General features: G+C 38.4%; 1 protein-coding gene across 2 annotated transcripts in view; it reads right to left on the bottom strand.

The window, feature by feature from the left end:
• Positions 1 to 741: 741 nt before the first annotated feature.
• LOC121591474 (abl interactor 2) overlaps positions 742 to 21,722 on the bottom strand; it is a 42,065-nt gene continuing 21,084 nt past the window's right edge. For both annotated transcript variants that reach the window (XM_041911996.1, XM_041912004.1), the window contains one exon: positions 742 to 2,265. In XM_041911996.1, coding sequence (XP_041767930.1) covers positions 1,853 to 2,265 — 413 coding nt within the window. In that variant the 3' untranslated portion in view covers positions 742 to 1,852. The remainder of the gene's footprint in view (positions 2,266 to 21,722) is intronic.

Raw genomic sequence — 21,722 nt, 5'->3', positions numbered from 1 at the left:
CGGCACCGCAATCATTCCGAACATATACATGCCCGTCGTGGGTTCTAACCGCGTATGAACCGTTCGCCGTAGCAGGCTGACTATCCCGCCTGCCGCCAGATTCTGGACGGACAGGTGCAGCACCATACGCGCACCGTAATAATCAAATCCAGAATCCTCTTTTGTATGAATTCAATTCAAGTTTTGTTTCCACTTGCTTTCGCTAGCTGAATTGGATGGAAAGAAATGTGCTACATATCACATACACGTTTGCTTCGATCGTGTGTCTCTTTAACACCCCCTACAGCAGAACCGATCGCAAAGATGGTGGTGCCAATCTAATGGTTGTGTTATCTCTCAGGTAGCGAGATCGAAAATGCATGGACTTAGTAGCCGCAGTGGATGAAAATGTACGCATCAGAATCAAACAGTTTTGAGGTCCCACACGCACGCACGCACGCACAAACACGCACGCACGCACAAACACGCACGCACGCACAAACACGCACACACACATGCATGAACGCGCGCACGCCAGCACGCACGCACACACACACGCATGAGCGCACACAGGCACGTACGCGCGCACGCGAGCACGCACCCACGCGAATACGCACCTGCGAAAGCACTCACACGAAAACGCACCCCTGAAGGCGCGCACACCTTATATATATGTAGATAAAGGTACATACATAGATAAAGGATGTATACATAAAATACTCGACTCGATTTAATACGGCGGTTAAATAAAAACTTGAAAAATGTGCTCGAACACTTACAATTTTTATTACTTTTCGTGAAAGTATGACATTATTTGTAAACTATCGTATTATGTTGTGCTATTTTTATTTGCCAATTTAAATGTATTTTTTTGAAATATTCGTGTAAACGCAAATGCTGTTATTCTTCCTATTTTCGGCAGTTTTGACCTCTTTTCGCCAAAGCGAATACGGGTCGGTCGGTAAATGGTTTAATCAATGCCAATAGGTATACAAAAATGTTCAAATGTTTTAAATTCTCGCTTTCTAAGATTGATGTTGAAAGTACTTAAATTATTAATTATATGTTGGGCATTTTGCTGGCAATTTTACATTTATTTTGATTTGAGTTACAAACAAAGTAGGCATTGGAGAAAAGAGATTGCCTGATAGATTAAGACTCCGACTGGCTCACAAATTACAATTTGTCTCACAAGTTATTGGATTATTTATAGTGAAATTGGTGATATTTGATACAAGAAGTGTGGTTTTATGTGTCGACATACGCATTGTATTGTTCTGATCAAATTATAAATTAATATTCAACGAAATCAAAAGTGTGTTATTGTTTCAAGTTTTGGCAGGAGCCTACAGCATTGATCTGTCAAAAATCAACATTTACCGTGTACCTTTTTTCGGCAGCATTTAAAGGGAATAAATATTAGATTTTCGTGATTCTAAAATGCTAAACGGGTTATAATAAATTCAAGAACCACAGATTCTTCCATTTAAAACCACACTTTCATTAGTTTACTTTTCTGGTTCTCTTAATAACGAAACCTACCGAACTATTGGCTGACAGCAAATATGCCGAAAAATTGCGAACTCTGCAAATTTCGTATGATATTTTGAAAAATATGCAAAGAAATGATGTGATACATAGTATATGAATAACAAAAGAGTTTATCTCTATTTTAAAAAAATATGTGCGGAGACTATGTTCAACGCGTTTCTGCGTAATTACACGTTTTTTGTTACCCTGCCGAAAACAGGTACACTGCCGAATACTGGTACAGTTACCCTAACTCAAATAAAATGTAAGCAATAGAAACCATATCATAAACCGCAGTTCAAGCAAACGTTATTTGCAGTATTTAGCTCGCTAATGTATAATTTTAAACGCAAGGTTCTACATAATTGCCCGGGAATAGTCCGGTCACGCCGTCCATAACGCCCTCCCACCATCCATCATCATTTTTCTTAAGCACATACAACACGGAACTTTCCTGAAAACTTAGCTCGTCGTCCTTGTCGGCGTAATAATCGTAGATAGCTACCACCTTCTCAATATAATTTTTTGGAACCCAGCCTGGCAGATTTTGATCATCTGGTACGATCGGTGCCACCAAGCTATTATGGGTATTACGTGGTCGACCAAAATCAGCATGATCCGATTCCTCCGGTGGTGGTGGCGGCGGTAGGGGTGGTGATTGTGACCCAGGACGAGGCATATTGCGGCTTAGTGTGTGCATACCGATGTGACTATGGTCTGGTTGTTCATGGGTGACGGTGAGTGGTGATGGGGGTGCTAAAAAAAACGAGTAATTTCAATATGTTAATTATTTAACTTGATTTATATTTATTTATATTTGTATCAATTATAAATTATTATTATTATTATTAATTATTATTTATATAAATTTTGACTGCATTTTTGATAACTAAAGCTAAAGCTCGAAGGATGGAAATCGATGGAAATCTTAGTTATTTAGCAGTTGGACCTCAAAGTTGGGGATGAGAAAGCTGGGCAATTAGTTCGTACTCGATTATTGGTTTATTTGATAGGGGAAAATTATGAACAATTAGGAGTATTTAAATCCTTTATCAGGAAATCATTTTCGTCATTTATGATATCGGTCGTGCCGTACTAATAAAGAAGATTTTGAAAAATAGCCACGAGGAACACCAGCTCAGCCTGATTGCTTTCAAAAAAATGTTATGAGCAATATAAAATCAAACTTAATAACAAAGCTACGTAGCTGTATGTATCCGTCCATTGAAATTCCGATATTTCTTACTATTTACACTTCGTTCGAGGGAATATATAGCTCATGGCAAGAGAGCAATTAGAGCGGCATTTTCTCTTGCTACTGTTATCACTCATTTTTTTTTTCATTGCGATAAGCAGCTTAGCACAAGTCGTTCACGTCCTTTCTTCCATCCTTCATTCGTTCAAATAGCTGACAGACAAGATGCTAAACGGTGAGCAAAAGCCTTTAATTGAAAATTTATGACGCGGCGCTTCAAATGTTAAGGTTGTATCAGCTAGGTTAAATGTAAATGTACCAATAGTGATGCAATCTGTAGTAGTACCGATGTGTGTTAATGCTTAAGTGCCGTTAGAGTAAATATATGAATATTTGAACATATGGTAATTGAAACATTTTTACCGTTTAACATAATAATTAAAAAAAAAAACACATTTTTCTTGCAGTCCGTTTTAGCCATCATGGTAGTATGGTTCCTATATTTGGCGTATTGTGTTCTTATGATGGTGGTAGACAAGGGAATATTTAAAAAAAAAACTGTATATAACATGAATGGAACATGTTTCGGGCATAATACAGATATCGAAATACAGGGTTTTGAATCACATAAGGAAATAGTTCATTCACTTAGTTAATGCTTAAGTGCCGTTAGAGTAAATATATGAATATTTGAACATATGGTAATTGAAACATTTTTACCGTTTAACATAATAATTAAAAAAAAAAAACACATTTTTCTTGCAGTCCGTTTTAGCCATCATGGTAGTATGGTTCCTATATTTGGCGTATTGTGTTCTTATGATGGTGGTAGACAAGGGAATATTTAAAAAAAAAACTGTATATAACATGAATGGAACATGTTTCGGGCATAATACAGATATCGAAATACAGGGTTTTGAATCACATAAGGAAATAGTTCATTCACTTAGGGCAGCGATCGGCAAAGTCCAGCCCGCGGGCCAAATGCTCGCCGCAACATTCAATCCGGCCCGCCAAAGGTTTTGACTGATTTTGAAAGATGAGAAGAAACTATACAAATTACTGAATATCTTTTAGAATAACATAGTATATCATCGTACTCTTTCAACTTTAATTAAAGTTCTATTGAATGGCGGATCGTTCGGTATGTTCGAACTCGTGATCAATATCCCCGTAACGTTTACTTGAAAAAATGGCCTTTTTGGGCCGGCTGTAGAGAGTAGAGGAGAGATAATTTCTTTACATGTAAATCATTTGAAAGGTAATTATTTAAGCTTCCTTGGACAATATATATCCAATAGGCATCCTATGTTTTTGCGACAAAATTGTCAGAGTAGAGCTTTTGCATCATATTGGTCCAGAAAAATTCGATGGAACACATGTGATGGATAATGTACCAGTTTGTGGACTAGGGTGTCATGTCGAACTTCAGCCGAAATTCACCTAACTTGAACGCATTGTGTTTTAGCGTCATTGTTCGCCATTGCGAAGCCAGTGGACGCGATTTCTGCATCCTGATATGTGTGTTCATGTTTCCCAAGTACTATTACATTGTTTGGCGGGTTGCATCGATCTCCCGGCCCAAATAACCCAGTAATGTAGCCACTTGTACCTCTGTCTTCATTTGTAGATTTTTTTGGAACCTCAAAAATGAACCTGGGCTCTCTTTTGATGGTTTGATTGTTGTCTAATAGTGCCAAGATTATAGCGACCAAAACGCAGAAATATTCTTATGCGACGACAAACTTCTGTTCGCAGTCCAATTAAGATGCTACGGGATGTCATTCGTTGATCGCGCACGCTTTTAAGTTGGTTGGTTTACTGTTTTGGTCATCATGGTTAGATTTCGAATGATAAAGGTGTCAAGGTGAGGTAACTAATAGAGGTTTTCTGTTGTCTCATGGGATACTACTATTCAAAGTGCAATTAACGTTTTGTTAGAGCGGGTGAAGATAATCCCATGATAAACCGATGAATTTGTCAATTGTGTTAATGCAACCGTTATGTAATTTTAACATTGTTTCAACACGACAATAAGACATTCGTAATGAAGGAAATCGCACACGAAATTGAATATTGATGAGATACACTAGAGCCTGGTTACAATAAATTTATTGAAAGAATTGCATGCGACATGCATTTGATGATAGAGCATTTCATGTTTATACACTATATATTTAAGATCGGGTAGTTGTGGAATCTTTGGCAATGTGAGTGCAACGGTTATCAGCGCAGAAAATTAAAAATAAGCATCATTTTCGTTCCAATGACAACTTTTAATTGTCAAAATCAAAATCGTCGTATCTGCGAATCGTCTGAACTCGGGGGACGCCTGTACAATGTTTTAAATATAATGAAACAGCTCCATACATTTTCAAGCATTTTTTTTTTTATTTTGTTTCATTCGTTTTTTTTAATTTCACACAAATCAGTTGGTTTCCTTTTAAACTATTTTAGGGATATTTTCGATAGTATTTGAAAACAAAAACGAGCATTTAAAGAAACCTTGTTGTTTTAAAGACAACGAGGATTCCACTCGGTTGCTGTTTACGAGTACAACGATTGTCAAAGCGCTTTTTCATAGCACTTTTTCATGAATCAGATATCAATTTATCTGACATGACATGACTTGTCCATAAAGCATTTTAAAAATTACTGACTCCACGTTTGCTTTGATGTTTTCTTAGCCGAGACTTTTGTATCATCCCCGGAATATACATAATATTTTTTTGCGGCGTGGAAGGATGGGGTCTTCAAGAAGCGATATTGATTCTTTTTTTTTTTGTTATTTTTTGACTAATCACATTTTTGGCCATCTATTGCCGATTCTCAAATGATTGAGGATTGTAATTGTAATTGTAGTTTTTAAAGTAGGTATCTTCAATTGCGAACCATGCGTGGATGATATAATTACAGAAAAACAACAACAATTCCCAAAATGTTTCTAAAAGATTAAAATATAATCATTTAAACACAATAATAAAAAAACCGCATTCTCCTGGCCCGCGGTACTCGATCATTTACTAATGTTGGCCTTTTGCCTCAAAAGTTTGCCGACCGCTGTTTTATGGCATCGTCCGTTGTCGTCCGGTACGCGTAGCTTGGATGTAACAGTGCAATTTGTAGTATACTAAACAGTTTGTATACTAAACACCTGAATTTTGATGTTTTATTTAAAAAAAATCCACAAAAATTGAAATAGTGATCATTTCGACAAAAAACACCTCAAGAAAAATGAATAAAAATCAAAGATTATTTAAAATACCATAATATTTCAAGCAGATGATACTACTCGCAACTAGACATGGGCAAGAAGAGCGGGAATCATATGGTTCGCTAGCTCCCATTAGTGAGCGGCCGCTCGCCGCTCTTCATTCCAGAAAAATATGATTCGCCCGCTCGCATAAAAAAATATAAAAAAGCTCGTTTGAAACTAGTTGCCCTGAGACAAAAATAAATAAAAATTTATAATACTGTCGGACTTATGTAAATAGCTGCATGTAAAAACAGTAAATATTTTTATTGTAGTTAAGTAAAACTAAAACTCAAATTAACATAAAAAAAACATCACAAGCTACTGTCGTCGACCCACACTGCCTATTCAAAACACACGTATAAAACATCGTAGAGCGTGAGCGCATCATATGTGCAAAACACACAGAGAAAAACAGCCTGGCTTGCAAGCGCACTGCTTGTCCAAAATACGTAGCGAGAAGAACAAGGTAGCTCGCGAGCGCCCCTTTTCTTCTCACTACGTATTTTGTCCAGACAGCGCGCTCGCGAGTTAGCTTGATCCTCTCACTATGCATGTTGGCGCTCGCGAGCTAGGCTGTTTTTTCTGCATGGATTTTGGACCAACAGGTCGCTCACGAGCTAGGCTGTTTTTTCTGCATGGATTTTGGATAGGCGGCGCTCGCGAGCTAGGCTGTTTTTTATGCATGGATTTTGGATAGGCAGTGCGCTCGCGAGCTAGGCTGTTTTTTTATGCATGGATTTTGGATAGGCAGTGCGCTCGCGAGCTACCCTGATCTTCTCGCTACGTATTTTGGATGGGCAGGGCGCTCACGAGCTAGGCTGTTTTTTCTGCATGGATTTTGGATAGGCAGTGCGCTCGCGAGCTAGGCTGTTTTTTATGCATGGATTTTGGATAGGCACTGCGCTCGCGAGCTAGGCTGTTTTTTATGCATGGATTTTAAGCATCCATGCCGCTCGCGAGCTACCCTGATCTTCTCGCTACATATTTTTGATAGACAGTGCGATAGCGTACTAGGTTGTAGAGCCGCTGATAAAAAGCAGATTTAAAAAAAAGTAAGGTATATTTCGACGTACACAAAATGGATTTATAGTGGTTATAATAATTATCACCTAACCTGAATTTTTTCGCTGTATTCGCTGTAGGAAACCAGTTATTACGATAAATAATATCAGTTGTTTTGTAATAAAAAAAAGTATTTTAATTGCCTCACGCTATGTTTTTTTTTATACAGGAGGACGGCTTTGCCTTATTGCATAAATACTCACTATTATAATGATTGTTATAAAATTCGTTCACAAAGTGACATTTTGTTTTTTCTTCCTGCCTGATTATAGCTATTGTCTAAAAAGATCATTATTTCATTTATGAACAGATGCCACGGATGAAAAAAACGGGGAGCACAATTAATGAAATAAAAACTCATTAGTGGTTGTTGTGCTCCCATTAATGTGTATTTTGTGTATTGATTTTTTCTCACCATTAACTATATATTCTATTATTCGAGAACAATCTGCATTAATTAAGCAATACCTCACGAAAGATATTACTTATGTATCCTGTCCAATTGCTAATATATGGCTAGCGCGAGCGGACGAATCACCGCTCGCTCGTGATTCGCTGTAAGCAAAAGAGCCAGCTCGCTCGAATCGTCACAAAGAATCATTTTGTCCATGTCTACTCGCAACCCCCGCAATGTTTGATAGGACTACTCGCAACCCTCGCTATGTCTGACGGGACTACTCGCCATTAGTGATGGGTAATCCGGAAGCGGGTGGTCGGTCTCATGGTACAGTCGTCAACTCGTACGACTTAACAACATGCCCGTCATGGATTCAAAGCCCCAAATAGACCGTTCCGCCATACGTAGGACTGACTATCCTGCTATGGGGGGAAATCAATAAGTCACTGAAAGCCAACCCCACAAGTGTGTTGGCAGGCCTTGACCGGCATCGGTTGTTGAGCCAAAGAAGAAGAATCCGGAAGCGGAGTCATGGATCAACTCCGACTCCGGTACGCAAAATATGACTCCGACTCCGGTACGCAAAATATGACTCTGACTCCGGATCATAGCTGGATTTGACTCCGGATCAGTCCGGATCAATCTCGATGAGTCCGGAGGAGTCCCTTAGAGTCCGGATCAGTCCGGATGAGTCTGGGTGAGTTCGGTTTAGTCGGAACGAGCGTACGTCCGCATGCTACGGCATGAAACCCATCAGAACGTGGAGATCTACAGACGACTGAGAAAACAGCTGCTAGAGCAGCTTTCTCAGTCGGGGGACACCCGCTTGTTCTACAGAAGATTGAAGGAGGCACGGAGTGGGTTTGCTCCTAAAACTGCAATGTGCCGGGATGCGGAAGGAAATATCCTGACGGACGAGCGGGAGATGATCGAAAGGTGGAAGTGTTACTATGAAGGACATCTGAATGGCGCAGAGGCAGGAGAGGCTGGCGCAAGTGGCAGAACAAGCCAACCACCACAGCAGCAGCACAACAGTAACAACAGCGACAGCATCGGTGCAGACGACGAGGTGCTCCCGCCATCTCTGAATGAGATTGCCTGCGCCATCAAGCAGCTTAAGAGCAATATGTCTGCCGGCAGCGATGGTCTGGCGGCCGAGCTCTTCAAGGTGGGGCAGAAAAGGCTTACCGTTGAAATGCATCGGTTGATCATGAAAGTCTGGGAGCAGGAGGAACTACTCAAGGAGTGGATGTTGGGTGTTATTCACCCAGTCTACAAAAAGGGCGACAGGCTGGATTGCTCGAATTTCCGAGCCATCACAGTCTTCAATGTCACCTACAAGATTCTATCCCAGATCCTGTTCTGCAGACTTGCGACCCTTGCTACAAATTTTGTCGGCGCTACCATGCTGGGTTTGTTGGAGGCAAATCCATCACCGACCAAAATTTCATTGTACGGCAGATCCTCTAAAAAATCCAAGAGCGCCAGATCCCAACGCACCACCTGTTCATCGACTTCAAGGCGGCCTACGACACCATAGACCGGAATGAGCTATGGAGCATCATGCAGCGATACCATTTCCCTGGGAAGTTGATCCGGCTGTTAGAAGCAACCATGAACGGGGTCCAGTGCAAATGAGAGAATCGAACTTGACGTCGGAATCGTTCGAATCTCACAGGGGTCTGAGGCAAGGTGACGGACTCTCCTGTCTGCTCTTCAACATCGCCCTGGAATGTGTCATTCGAGGCGCGGTGCTGGACAACGACATCCATGGCACGATCCTCTACTGGTATCTCCAATTTCATGGCTTCGTGGATGACATCGACATCATCGGCAGAACAACAGCGAAGGTGTGTGAGGCATACACCCGACTCAAACGCGAAGCAGCAAGAATTGGATTGAGGATCAATGCAACGAAGACGAAATGCCTGCTTGCCGGTGACTCAGACCATCTGAGAAGCAGTATATTAGTCGACGGCGACAGTCTCGAGGTAGTAAAGGAGTTTTGCTATCTTGGGACGGTCTTTACTTCGGACAACGACATCAGCAGCGAAATCCAGAGACGCGTTGTGCAGGGGAATCGGGCATACTATGGGCTTCACCGACTGCTGAGATCCAGAAGACTTCAAGCCCGCACGAAATGTGAGATATATCGCACATTGATTCACCTGGTGGTTCTCTATAGACATGAGTTCTGTTCTGTCTGTGTTCTATCTAACAGGTGGGCTTATCCCAAGGTGTATGAATTTAGAAGGCTGATTTTTACCGTTCCTGTTTCTGAATGAAGAGTTTAAGAGTGTTTTGTGTATTCGTCAAGCCTCCAGAAAGCTTGTTTGAGCAAAAGTTTTCACCCGCCCTGTCAAAAAATGATGTTCAAATTTGGGTATAAAACACTTTGATTCTAAATTTCCATCGCCAGATCTCTTTAATACACCTTGGGATAAATGAAAACACCACTTTGTTTTGCCATTTTTTCGAGCAGGTACTCGAATCTAATTCTAACTTTGAGGTTAGAATAATCTAGCCTAAAAATTGGAGGCTAGTTCTATGTGTCGTTTTGTTTAGAGTGTTTACATGATTTCAGCCTCCAACTGTCAAACTCTATACCAAAAGCTGACTAGGATCGAGAAGGGCCCCAATGTTAGGCAACGCAGTACAAGTCAACCTTCTAAACATTGATGAGCTTTATGCATTGAAAACCAAATTGACACACTCGACGGATCAAATTGAGTTATCATCATGAAGATGACGTTATCACGAAGTGGTCATTGTTAGCATACTGTCCATAAAAGGTATCAAATCCAGAAATCGATTTATTATTGAGGTGTCCAGGAATGCCGGAAAATTGATCAAATTTATGGAAACCAATGATTTCATTCTTAGGGGCCGTCCATAAATTACGTAACGCTGCAATTGGGATTTTTCTACCCCCTCACCACCCCTATCGTAACAAAACGTAACGTTGGAGGAGACCCCCACTTCCAAAATTACGTAACGCATGATCGAACACCCCCCCCCCTTAATTTGGTTTTGCATCAACAAATACAAAAAAATATGGGTTTATATTTTTTTATTTGATTGCTTTTATAAAGTATGCAGAGTTGTTTTAATTAATGTTTAATTAAAATTAATGTTTAATTAATGAAAGGAAAGTTAGATAAAAAATTTATAATTACAGAAACGCATAGTATATATGTTGAGAATTTTTAGACATCTTGCCAGATTGGCTTCAATTGTTCAGTAATGTTTATGATGGGAACACTATCTGTTTCGATTACATTGGCATCTTCTTCATTCCATATGGCATCTTCATTATGTATGTGTATTACTTCTTTAAACCTATCATCATTCTTTTGGTTCGCCTATTCGTCCTTCGGCAACGTTCTGCTCCTGTCCCAGATGGCAGTTGTCCATACCTATCAGTAGCCTTGGTCGTACGTGATCGTACGAAGTAAGCGGCAGACCTCGAAGATGATCGTATCTGCTTAGCAAATCCGTAACGCACAAGGATTGCGCAGGAAGCGCAAGGCTCGCGACTGTATGTGCTTTACTGATCTGAAAAGTTTTCCCGCCTAAGGCAGATACCTGCAGCGACACCTGCATAGAGTCTGGCTCTTCTCGTCGAGTACCGCCCGTCCATTTAAGACACAAGGGTCGATGTTGCCCTTCCAATCCAAGCTCGTAAACGAGATCGTGTTCGACAAACGTGGCGGACGATCCGTCGTCAAGTAATGCGAACGTTTGAATCACACTATTTTTTCCGGATGATCGAGGCAGCCGAATTATTCAACTAATCTTGATTGACAGCACCGCACGACTGTTGTTTACCAACAATAATATACAGGTCGATGCGTTTAGCGTAGAATGACATGTAACTGTTTGAATTTTGTTGACGGTAAGATTGAAAACTACAGTCTTTACCTGAGACACACGGCTCTTAAACCTGTATTACACGGTGGATTTTTGCATGGCAATTTTCTGTCAAACCTCTGTTTTGGTATTTTATAAATGTCAAGTTCGTATTCCCTATCAAAAGATATAAAGAAATAAAAGTGCAAAACTTACCCAGGTGGGCGATCATTTGTCAGTGACCAGTGATAGGATTGTATTACGTTACGTAACAGAATGTGAACCCCCCCCCCCCCCCTCTCCCCTATGTAACAAACCGTAACGCTACAGGGAACCCCCCCCCCTTTGAGCGTTACGTAATTTATGGACGTCCCCTTATTCAATTTTATGAACGTATCAAATCTTTTATCTCAGGTTGGTTAGGGAAAGTTGGAAGAAAAAAAGATAGATAATGTTTTGAAACCAAGCATTTGTGTTTAGAAACTAGAGTTAAAAATATTGAAGAGAAAATTTTACCTAATTGCTTAACAAAGTATGAGACAAATAAACAGATCATCACCACTCTTAAATAAGATATGAAAAAGTATGTGATGAAATTAGTAACTTACTTGCCTGAGAACAATGTTCCCCACGATTTGTATTACCTCGTTTCATACATGATACCTAGAAAGGTTTTCTCCATGAAAGCAGAGGAAAAAAATATGAAAACCGAAACCGAAAAGCTCGACGAAGTTTGAGTTTTTGAATAAAAAAATTTGATGGTAAAAATTCGAAGCATTCGCTTCCACCTTTTAATGATGGTGTGGAGTTTTATACTGTTCTATTTGGCAGCATGATTTTTATGGACTGACAAAACTATTCCAAAATGTCATCACCATTTCCCACTCAAATGCGAAAGCTAAGCGACGCTTGTCGACTTCCAAATTAGTTATGACAGAAAAAAGACCATGCATGTCAGACTATTCAATTATCGAAAACATATCAGTGGAATGCAATTTTTCCACAATGAGTTAGACAAGTTTGTTCCACCAAAGGAATAATTGTTAAAAGCAAAGTTGGCTAGACAGACGCACAACAGAAAAATAGAAAAAGAAAAACAACCACAATTTCCTGGTCCTGGTTTCCCACAATTTATTAGTTGGTTCCCATTAATTTTTTTCGGTGCATTCCCACGATTTGTTGGTCGTTTCCTAGAATTGTTTGGTCCAATTGTATTGATATCCAATCGAAAAATACCAATAAATTATGGGAACCAACCAAAAATCTATGGGATACGACCAAAAAATTGTGAGAAAGCACCAAAAAATCATGGGAACTGACCAATAAATTGTGGGAACCCCAATAAAAATATCGAAGATTTACAGACAAACACAAAAGAAACTTGTTTAAAAAAAACATTGTTAAAAAGAAACGAGACGCTAATGAAGATTTAACGAATATTATTACTACTCAGTTCAAGAAAGTGAAACATGACAACCCTCAAGTAGCCTTTTTAACACTCTGGGCGCTGGCATTTTGCATTAGCTTTCTGCGCTGAACACAGTACAAGATAAGAGCGGTGAGAGCGTTTCATTGGCTTACGATAGTTCACTCTCTTTCTGATCCTCAGAGACGATGCCGCTTCTGCAATATGCGCTCTCTCTTTCTTCCCGCTGCAATACGCTCTGCTGAGAGAGACCAATAACAGTGAAAGAGAGTGAAAAAAGCTTTGGATCGAAAACGAATCACGAATGGAACAACGCAAAAAATTACCTGGTGAAGAGGCAGATACGCTAAAAAGAGTAGATGAACTGAAGAATGATAAGTGAATCTATTCTTATCTCTATTTCTTTAAAATGTGCGCATTGGTGCCACCGAGTGATTGCACTGAGAACACCTAGTGGTAGTGATTAAAGTTAAAAGCATTTTTTTCATTCAGTATTTTCTTTAAAGAACTAGTTTTAGAAGTAGCTACAAAATCAGACTTGATTTTAAGCAATTCAATCATACATAAAACAGGAAGAGCAGCTTCCTGATTTCTTACTTACCATAATGCTAATTTGTTTGAACTCAAAGTTCCACACGTTAACTCGCTCAACTTTCGTATACAAGCGAAGCTTTTACAATTGATAGTACTCGGCACCGATTATAGAATAAGTATTAGTTATGCATAGGACGTAACGATGATCTTATACCAAATATTTTTTTCAATAAATTTATGAATTCGACAAATTAGTAGAATAGTTCTCTGTGTCAGCTGCATGATACTCAATAAAGTCTTGAAAGCCTGTGTAGGCCAACATGTCCCCGTGGGACATTTACGCCAAATAGATTGAGTAATAAATATAACACATAATCGACAAACAAATAATTTATGGGCCGCGCGCACGAATTGCGCCGTGAGCCCTATGGGGAGCCCTGCTCGACCGTTAGTCTATTCACACTAGTTATTTTGTGCGCTCGACACACACTTACTGCGCGTCGCTAAATGTGCGCTTTATGATGTCCACGACAACATTTTTTTATCCCAGGACGTGAACCAAGTGCAGTGCAACTGCTGCGGCGAATATATGGATTGACACACATGTCCATTGTCAATAATCAATATTTTTATAAGTTGCTTTCGTATTGGCGCGGATTTGAAAATCTGCCGCGGATTTCAAATAGCTTGGCGCGGATTTTGCGATTTCAAAATTGAAACTTCTGTTACATCTCTATGTTTAAAAAAAATTAAAGCACATTCTGATGTTTGTAGATTTGGGACACATGGCAGAAAACATTTTATACGGACAAGCAAAAATTAAATGCGGTATATTGTTAAACCAAACGCAGAATGCATTTTCATTCTGCTGTTCAATTCGACATGCGCACCGACTCGTTGAACGCATGCTGTGATGAGACCGGTACCAACTAAACAAGAGTTTAGCGGAATTTGAGCAAGTGTGCCGTGCATGCACCAGACGACAGCGGTCTCCAGTGACAATCGACCGTGGGACCAGACGACAGCGGTCTCCAGAGCAACGCGGCTCCCGCAGGCCACCTGGGCTTGAAGCGTGTTTACCAGTAGTTGTAATTTGGAGTTAGAATAAACAGGTTCTCTCTACTTGGACTCATTATTGGCGCAGCCGGGTAGCCGTTACGAAAAGTGACAAAGTAACGACAAACAGTGGAAGTGCTGACATAATAAATCCGTACGAAAGTGATCCCGCAAAGTGTACCAAAATAATACGGATATCGAGCATCTTCAAGCACCACAGACGAAACCGTCGCTGAGGAGTAGAGGATTCCCCCGTTACCGCACACACGGAGTACCGTCATCGTTTTAGTAGCCTTCGCCCTAATACGACAGCAAGAAAAATCGTAAGTAATTTTAATTTTTCCCATCTTTTTTTACAAAACAACGCGTACCAATAGCGCACTACCAGATAGACGCATTGGAAACCGGGTAATAACAGTGAAAGTGAAATTATTTACGTCCCTAACACCATTCTTTTTTTCCAACGAATTGTTGTAACCCAACGTGGCCGAGCAATTAATAAAATAAAAATAAATAAATAAATAAATAAACGAATCAACACCATTTGGTGGGTAGGTAGAAAAGTGAAACAGTGGATTTTTTTTTTCTTCTCCGGTTTTTGCGTTCCAGTAATCGCATAAACTTATAGCCAATGCGTTTAAAATTGGCATGATTTTTTTAAATGTCTAAAAACTCTAAGCAGTCTGACATTCTTTAAAAAACTAGATACTTCTTAAGTAGGAACAAATTCAATACTCACACAGATAGCAGTTCTGAATGCGAGCTATCTAGTGAAGAAAGTGCAGATTTGTCCCACATTCCAACCAACCAGTGTGTAACATTAGAAGGTCTTGTCTTGCAAGAACAAGAAACTAACAACATGGAACAGTTCACAGCCCAAATGAACGCCATGACAAGCATGCTGGAAGCTATGCAAGCTCAGCAGAATAAGCAACAAGAAACATTGAATGCACTAGTTCAACGTGACACCTCCGTTACGGGTCACCAATCACCTCCACCTGTAATAGCAAGTGCGGAAGCGTTTTTCAGAATTCCCGATCCCATAAAGTCGATTCCGACTTATGACGGAAACAAGAAACAATTATCAGCGTGGCTGAGCACAGCCGAAAACACGCTAAACATTTTTAAAAATCTAGTTCCAGAACCGCAATTTAATATCTTTGTAACAGCAACTATTAATAAAATAGAGGGAAAAGCCAAGGATATAATATGCCTAGCAGGAAACCCCCAAAATTTTGACGAAATCAAAATGATTTTAACAAACGCCTTAGGAGATCGTCAAGAAATGACTTATTACAAAAGTCAAATCTGGCAAACAAAGATGACGGAGAACATGACCATTCATAAATATTATAGTAAAATAAATGAAATACTCCAAAATATTAAATTCCAGGCAAAGCAGAAAGAAAAGTTTCGCAATAATTGGGATGCGATAAACGCATTTATTGACGAAGATGGGTTAGCCGCCTTTTTATCCGGCTTGAAACAGCCATACTTTGGGTATGCGCAAGCCGCATGTCCAGAGGATTTAGAGGCAGCATACGCCTTTGTATGCAAATTTAGATGTAATGAAGCCACCGCTGACGCGGAACTACAAAGGACAAAAGAAAGAAAAGAATTTTCTAAAGAACATTTTTATCAGAACCATCCCATTAAGGTAACTAGAGATGGGAAACAGTTTTCGAAAAACTACGAAACAAACCCGAAAGATAAATTTCTGGCAACTTATCGTTCTAACGATAAAAATGAAATCAAACAATCGTTTCCACAACCAATGGAAGTGGAATCTACAAAAAGTAAATTAACATTAAATCGAAAGCAGCTTCATAATAATGAAGTGCATCATACTGATAGCCCATCCGAGTCTGAAGAAGAAGAAGATGGAAACGTGGATTTGAATTTTTGTTGGGTACAAAAGACACACAGAATAACTTAGACTATTTGCCCTACATAAGTAGCACGAATACAAAAACAAATAAGACTATTAATCTACTAATCGATACCGGGGCAAATAAAAACATAATTTCTCCAGGTATTATATAAAATTGCATCCCTACGAAAAACAAAAGAATTAAAAATGTTGCTGGAACTTACAATATCAAAGAAAAGGGGAAAGCTAATCTTATCGGTTGCAATCTTCCAGCACAAACTTATTACGTGTTAAAGTTTCACAATTTTTTCGATGGCCTAATAGGTTCGGAAGAATTGGCAAAGAACAGAGCGATAATAAATTACAATACCGAAGAAATTGAAATTATAGGCAATAAATTGTCATTTAAAAAGTATTTCCCAGCAAAGAAATTGTTCGCCCATTCTGCAGAAATTGCTACGACAAAAGATGGTGATTGGTTTGTTCCAAGTTTCATGAAACTTACTGACTCAACAATCATTGAGCCCGGACTATATAATTCAAATAAAGGAAAAACCACAGTAAGAATTCTTACAAGTAAAAAGACGAAACCAACGTTTACTAGCTTATTGGACATAAAAGTAAACAATTTTGAAACCATAACGCCGATACCGATAGCATCAGAAAACAGATTATCTGAGGATGACCTGAATAAATGCATACGAACAAATCACTTGTCAGAATTTGAGAAGGACAAACTTTTCAAAACAATTTTGGAAAATCAAAAGGTTATTTTGAAAGCAGGAGAGAAATTAACAGCCACTCCAGAAATTCAACACAAAATTCCTACGATAGATAACCAACCAGTTTACACCAAAACGTATAGGTTCCCTTTCTCATTTAAGAAAGATGTTGAGGAGCAAATTAATGAACTTCTCAAAAATGGTATCATAAGCCATTCAGCTAGCCCATATTCTTCTCCTATTTGGGTAGTCCCCAAGAAAGGTGACGCGTCAGGCAAACGGAAAATTAGGGTAGTAATAGATTATAGGAAATTAAATGAGAAAACGATTAGTGAAAAATTTCCGATCAAACAGATCGAAGAAATTTTAGACAGTTTGGGAAAAGCTAATTATTTCACTACAATTGATTTACAATCCGGATTCCACCAGATAGAAATGGACCCAAAAGATAAAGAAAAAACCGCATTTTCCACTGCATTAGGACATTTCCATTTCAATAGAATGCCGTTTGGATTGAAAAATGCACCCGCTACATTCCAACGCGCAATGAATAACATTCTACGAGATTACATTGGAACCATCGCCTTTGTTTACCTAGATGACATAATTGTGATAGGAAACGACATAAAATCGCATTTGGACAACTTATCAAAAATTCTCAAAAGACTTGCCGATTTTAATTTGAAAATACAGTTAGACAAATGTGAGTTTATGAAAAGGGAAACGGAATTTCTCGGACATGTTATCACACAAGACGGAATAAAACCTGACCCAGAGAAAATAAAAAAAATATTAGATTGGAAATTACCAGAAAATGCTAAACAAATAAAGCAATTTCTTGGACTTTCAGGATATTATAGGAAATTTATTAAAGATTATTAAAAGATTGTAAAACCAATAACAAAATATCTCAAGAAAAATCAAACTTTAGATGTAACAGACGAAGAATATAAGAAAGTGTTCTCAACAATCAAGCAAATCATATCATCGGATCAAATACTAGCCTATCCAGATTTTGCCTCACCATTTATTTTAACCACAGATGCAAGCAACTATGCAACAGGAGCCGTACTGTCACAAATTCAAGACAAACTAGAACGACCAATCGCATTTGCAAGTCGCACACTTACAAAGTGTGAGACCAATTATAGTACCATAGAAAAAGAAGCATTGGCCATAATATGGGGTTATCAATAAATTTAAACTATACCTGTATGGTAACAAATTCACCCTTTTTACAGACCATAAACCATTGCAGTACATAAAAAACTGTAACAAAAATTTAAAGATTCTTAATTGGAGAATTGAACTAGAGAATTATGACTACACCATCATGTACAAGGAAGGAACGACAAATGTCGTGGCAGATGCCTTGAGCAGAAAAATAGAATGTAACAAAAACGAAACTAATCGAATTTTTTCTATTACAGATACGGAAGACAGCCAAAGTGAAGAGAACAATAATCCTCTTCTCGATGAAAACCATAACCCATCGCATGAAGAAAACAATAACCCTTCTTCTTTTTTAGCACACAACAACACAAACGGTTCAGAGAATATGATAATACAATCATCTTCATTACAAACGATTCATTCAGCGGAAGATTCGTCGGATTTCTACATTCATTCAAGTCTGAGACCAGCGAACTACTACAAAAACCAAATCATTTTTAAAATTGACCATTCTAGTTCGATCAGTGTAGAGTCCCCTTTCGGAAACATCAAAAGAACGATAGTCATTCAACCAGAATTCACAATACAGGATATAACGGGCTACTTACTGAAATATCATAACGGAAAACAAACTGAAATACTCGCACCTGAAATGTTGATACAAACTATTCAAGAAGCATTCAAAAGAAATTTAAAAGTTAAAGGACATTTTGTAATGTGCTTCTTTCTAGTAGAAGACGTCATAGAAACAAACAGGCAAAATCTATTAATATCAACAGAACACAATCGTGCTCACAGAGGAATCACTGAGGTAGAAGCTAAATTAAAAAGATCTTACTTTTTCCCAAAAATGCAGCAACACATAAAACAATTCACAAATAGTTGCGAAGTGTGTAATACACATAAATACGAGCGAAAGCCTTACAACATTAAAATAAGCCCAAGGCCCATAACAGAAAAGCCGCTATATAGAGTGCATATAGATATTTTCATAATAAACCACGAAAGCTTTTTCTCTGTAATAGACGCTTTTTCAAAACACCTCCAAATGTATTCACTTAAACATAAAAACCTAATAGATGTACAAAAGGCTATGACAAAATATTTTAGCACCTTCGGTTCACCACGTCAAATTATAACGGACCATGAGAAAACTTTCCGCTCACTTCAATTTAAAAATTTTCTAACCCAGTTAGGTACTTCTTTAGAATACGCATCTTCATCGGAGTCCAACGGCCAGATAGAAAGAACCCATTCAACAATAATAGAATTGTACAATACCAATAAGCACAAATTTCCACGTGCAGGAACAAATCAGCTAGTAAAAATCGCCGTTACTCTGTACAACGAAACGATACATTCCGCAACTAAATTTACACCTAATGAAATAATATTCAACCAAAATAGTGAACTAAACCCAGAACAGATCAGAAGCAATACGCAGAAAATGTTTGATGAAGTCAAAAACAACCTCCTTAGGTCACATAATAGAGTAATTAAATCTAATTCAACAAAAGAAAATCCGCCTAAGATTGATGAGAATCAGGACGTGTTTGTACTACCAAATATAAGAACCAAACCCCAACCGAGAGCTCATAAAACTACAGCACATCAAATAACTGATAAAACATTCAAAAATATTAGAGACATAAAACGAAACAAAAGCAAGATAAAAATATTCAAGAAAAATACCTAATTTATAAATTTTACTGTGTATCTTTACAGATGATTTTAGTTCTGATTTCAACAATCATGTTTTTAACGGCAAATGCAACCACAAGCAAGCTAGAAATACGCAACATAGGAAATGATCCCTTACTTTTGATTAAAAGAAAAGAATGTAAAATCGTAACTGGAGTTATTAAAGTAGTTCATCCCATTAATCTGACAGTAATAGCAGAAAGCATAACGAAATTCAACAATATCGCTAAAAGCTTAGATAAAAAATTACCATTGACCAAGATAGCCACTCGCCGAGTCGAAACATTAATGTACAATTTTTATGAAATCAAGCCACTAGAGCGAAATAAGAAAAAACGTTGGGACACCTTGGGATCAGAATGGAAATGGCTAGCAGGTTCACCAGACGCAGGCGATCTTCGACTCATCAATACATCAATGAATGAACTCATTTCTGCTAACAATCTACAAGTCCAAATCAACGACATGCTAAACGTACGGATTCAAAAGCTGGTGGATACCATAGAAGAAATAACGAAACAATCCTTACTGAACAATATTATAACGAAAGAGTACGAAACGATATTGTTTCTTCTAAATGTAGAAAAATCCTCAACTCTATAATTCTAGAAATCCAGGATGCCATACTAAAGGCAAAAGCAAACATACCATACAACAAACTTCTATCATTCAGGGAAAAATTATTGATTGAATCGATAATTCAAAAACAAGGAATATCAACTTCTTTTCCAGAAGAAGCGCTTGCCTACGTCACTACGAAAATAGCAACAAAAAAAGATATTCTTCTGTACATCATTGAAGTACCACAATTAGAAACCGGTGTTTCCGATATAATCACCATACATCCGCTTATCATCAATGGTACTAGAATAGTGAATATCCCTACAAGAATCATAAAGACAGCAGAAAAGTTATACACCACATCAAAACCAAACGATTTTGTCCAGTACCAAGAGTACCTTCAACAGATTTATGACGAATGTTCAGTCTCCATTATACAAGGGAAAGTCAGTCACTGCCACATTACAAATGACAACAACACACTTATCGATCTAATTGCCCAAAATAAGGTGTTAATCAACAATGCAGCTCTTACTCCGTTCTGATTGTGGACCGCATGACCGCTACATATCTGGTAACAGTCTGTTGACGTTTAATAATTGTAGCGTAACCCTTAACAATCGGACATTCGTTTCTAAATCAATATTATCCACCGAAGAAGATATACAAGGAGCTTTTCTAAACCTGGAAGTTAACAGAAGCCTCTCACTCAACCTGCAGACCCTGAAGGAAGAAAACATGATACACAGAAAAATGATAGATCATTTGAAACTGTCACAGTATGAGCATAAAAACTGGATATTAAGCATTATTGGAGGTCTATCGATAACAACAACAACGTTGATTATACTAATAGCCTACATGTGCCTATGCCAGAAGAAGATAGTACGAAAGCAGCGTTGCAGAAAACATAAGAATAGCCAAGGCCGAGGACGTCCTTCTTCAACCCCCGGAGAAGTCACACAGTCCATCCCTTAATGCACCAGACGACAGCGGTCTCCAGTGACAATCGACCGTGGGACCAGACGACAGCGGTCTCCAGTTGCAAGTTAGCGCAACGCGGCTCCCGCAGGCCACCTGGGCTTGAAGCGTGTTTACCAGTAGTTGTAATTTGGAGTTAGAATAAGCAGGTTCTCTCTACTTGGACTCATTATTATATATATATATATATATATATATATATATATATATATATATATATATATATATATATATATATATATATATATAATAAATATATAAATATATATATAGATATATAGATATAATATAGATATAAGTTAAGAAGATAAACGGGATGCGTCCGTCTTAACACTATCGCATACAAATGTGTGCATAACGCCTCCCCTTTCAGTTCCAAGCTTCCTCGCTTGGTTTTAATGAATCCTAACAAACAACAATTCATTTTTTA

The sequence above is a fragment of the Anopheles merus genome, chromosome X, assembly GCF_017562075.2.
Source record: "Anopheles merus strain MAF chromosome X, AmerM5.1, whole genome shotgun sequence".
Lineage (NCBI taxonomy): Eukaryota > Metazoa > Arthropoda > Insecta > Diptera > Culicidae > Anopheles > Anopheles merus.
This window is presented reverse-complemented; position numbering and strand designations above follow the sequence as displayed.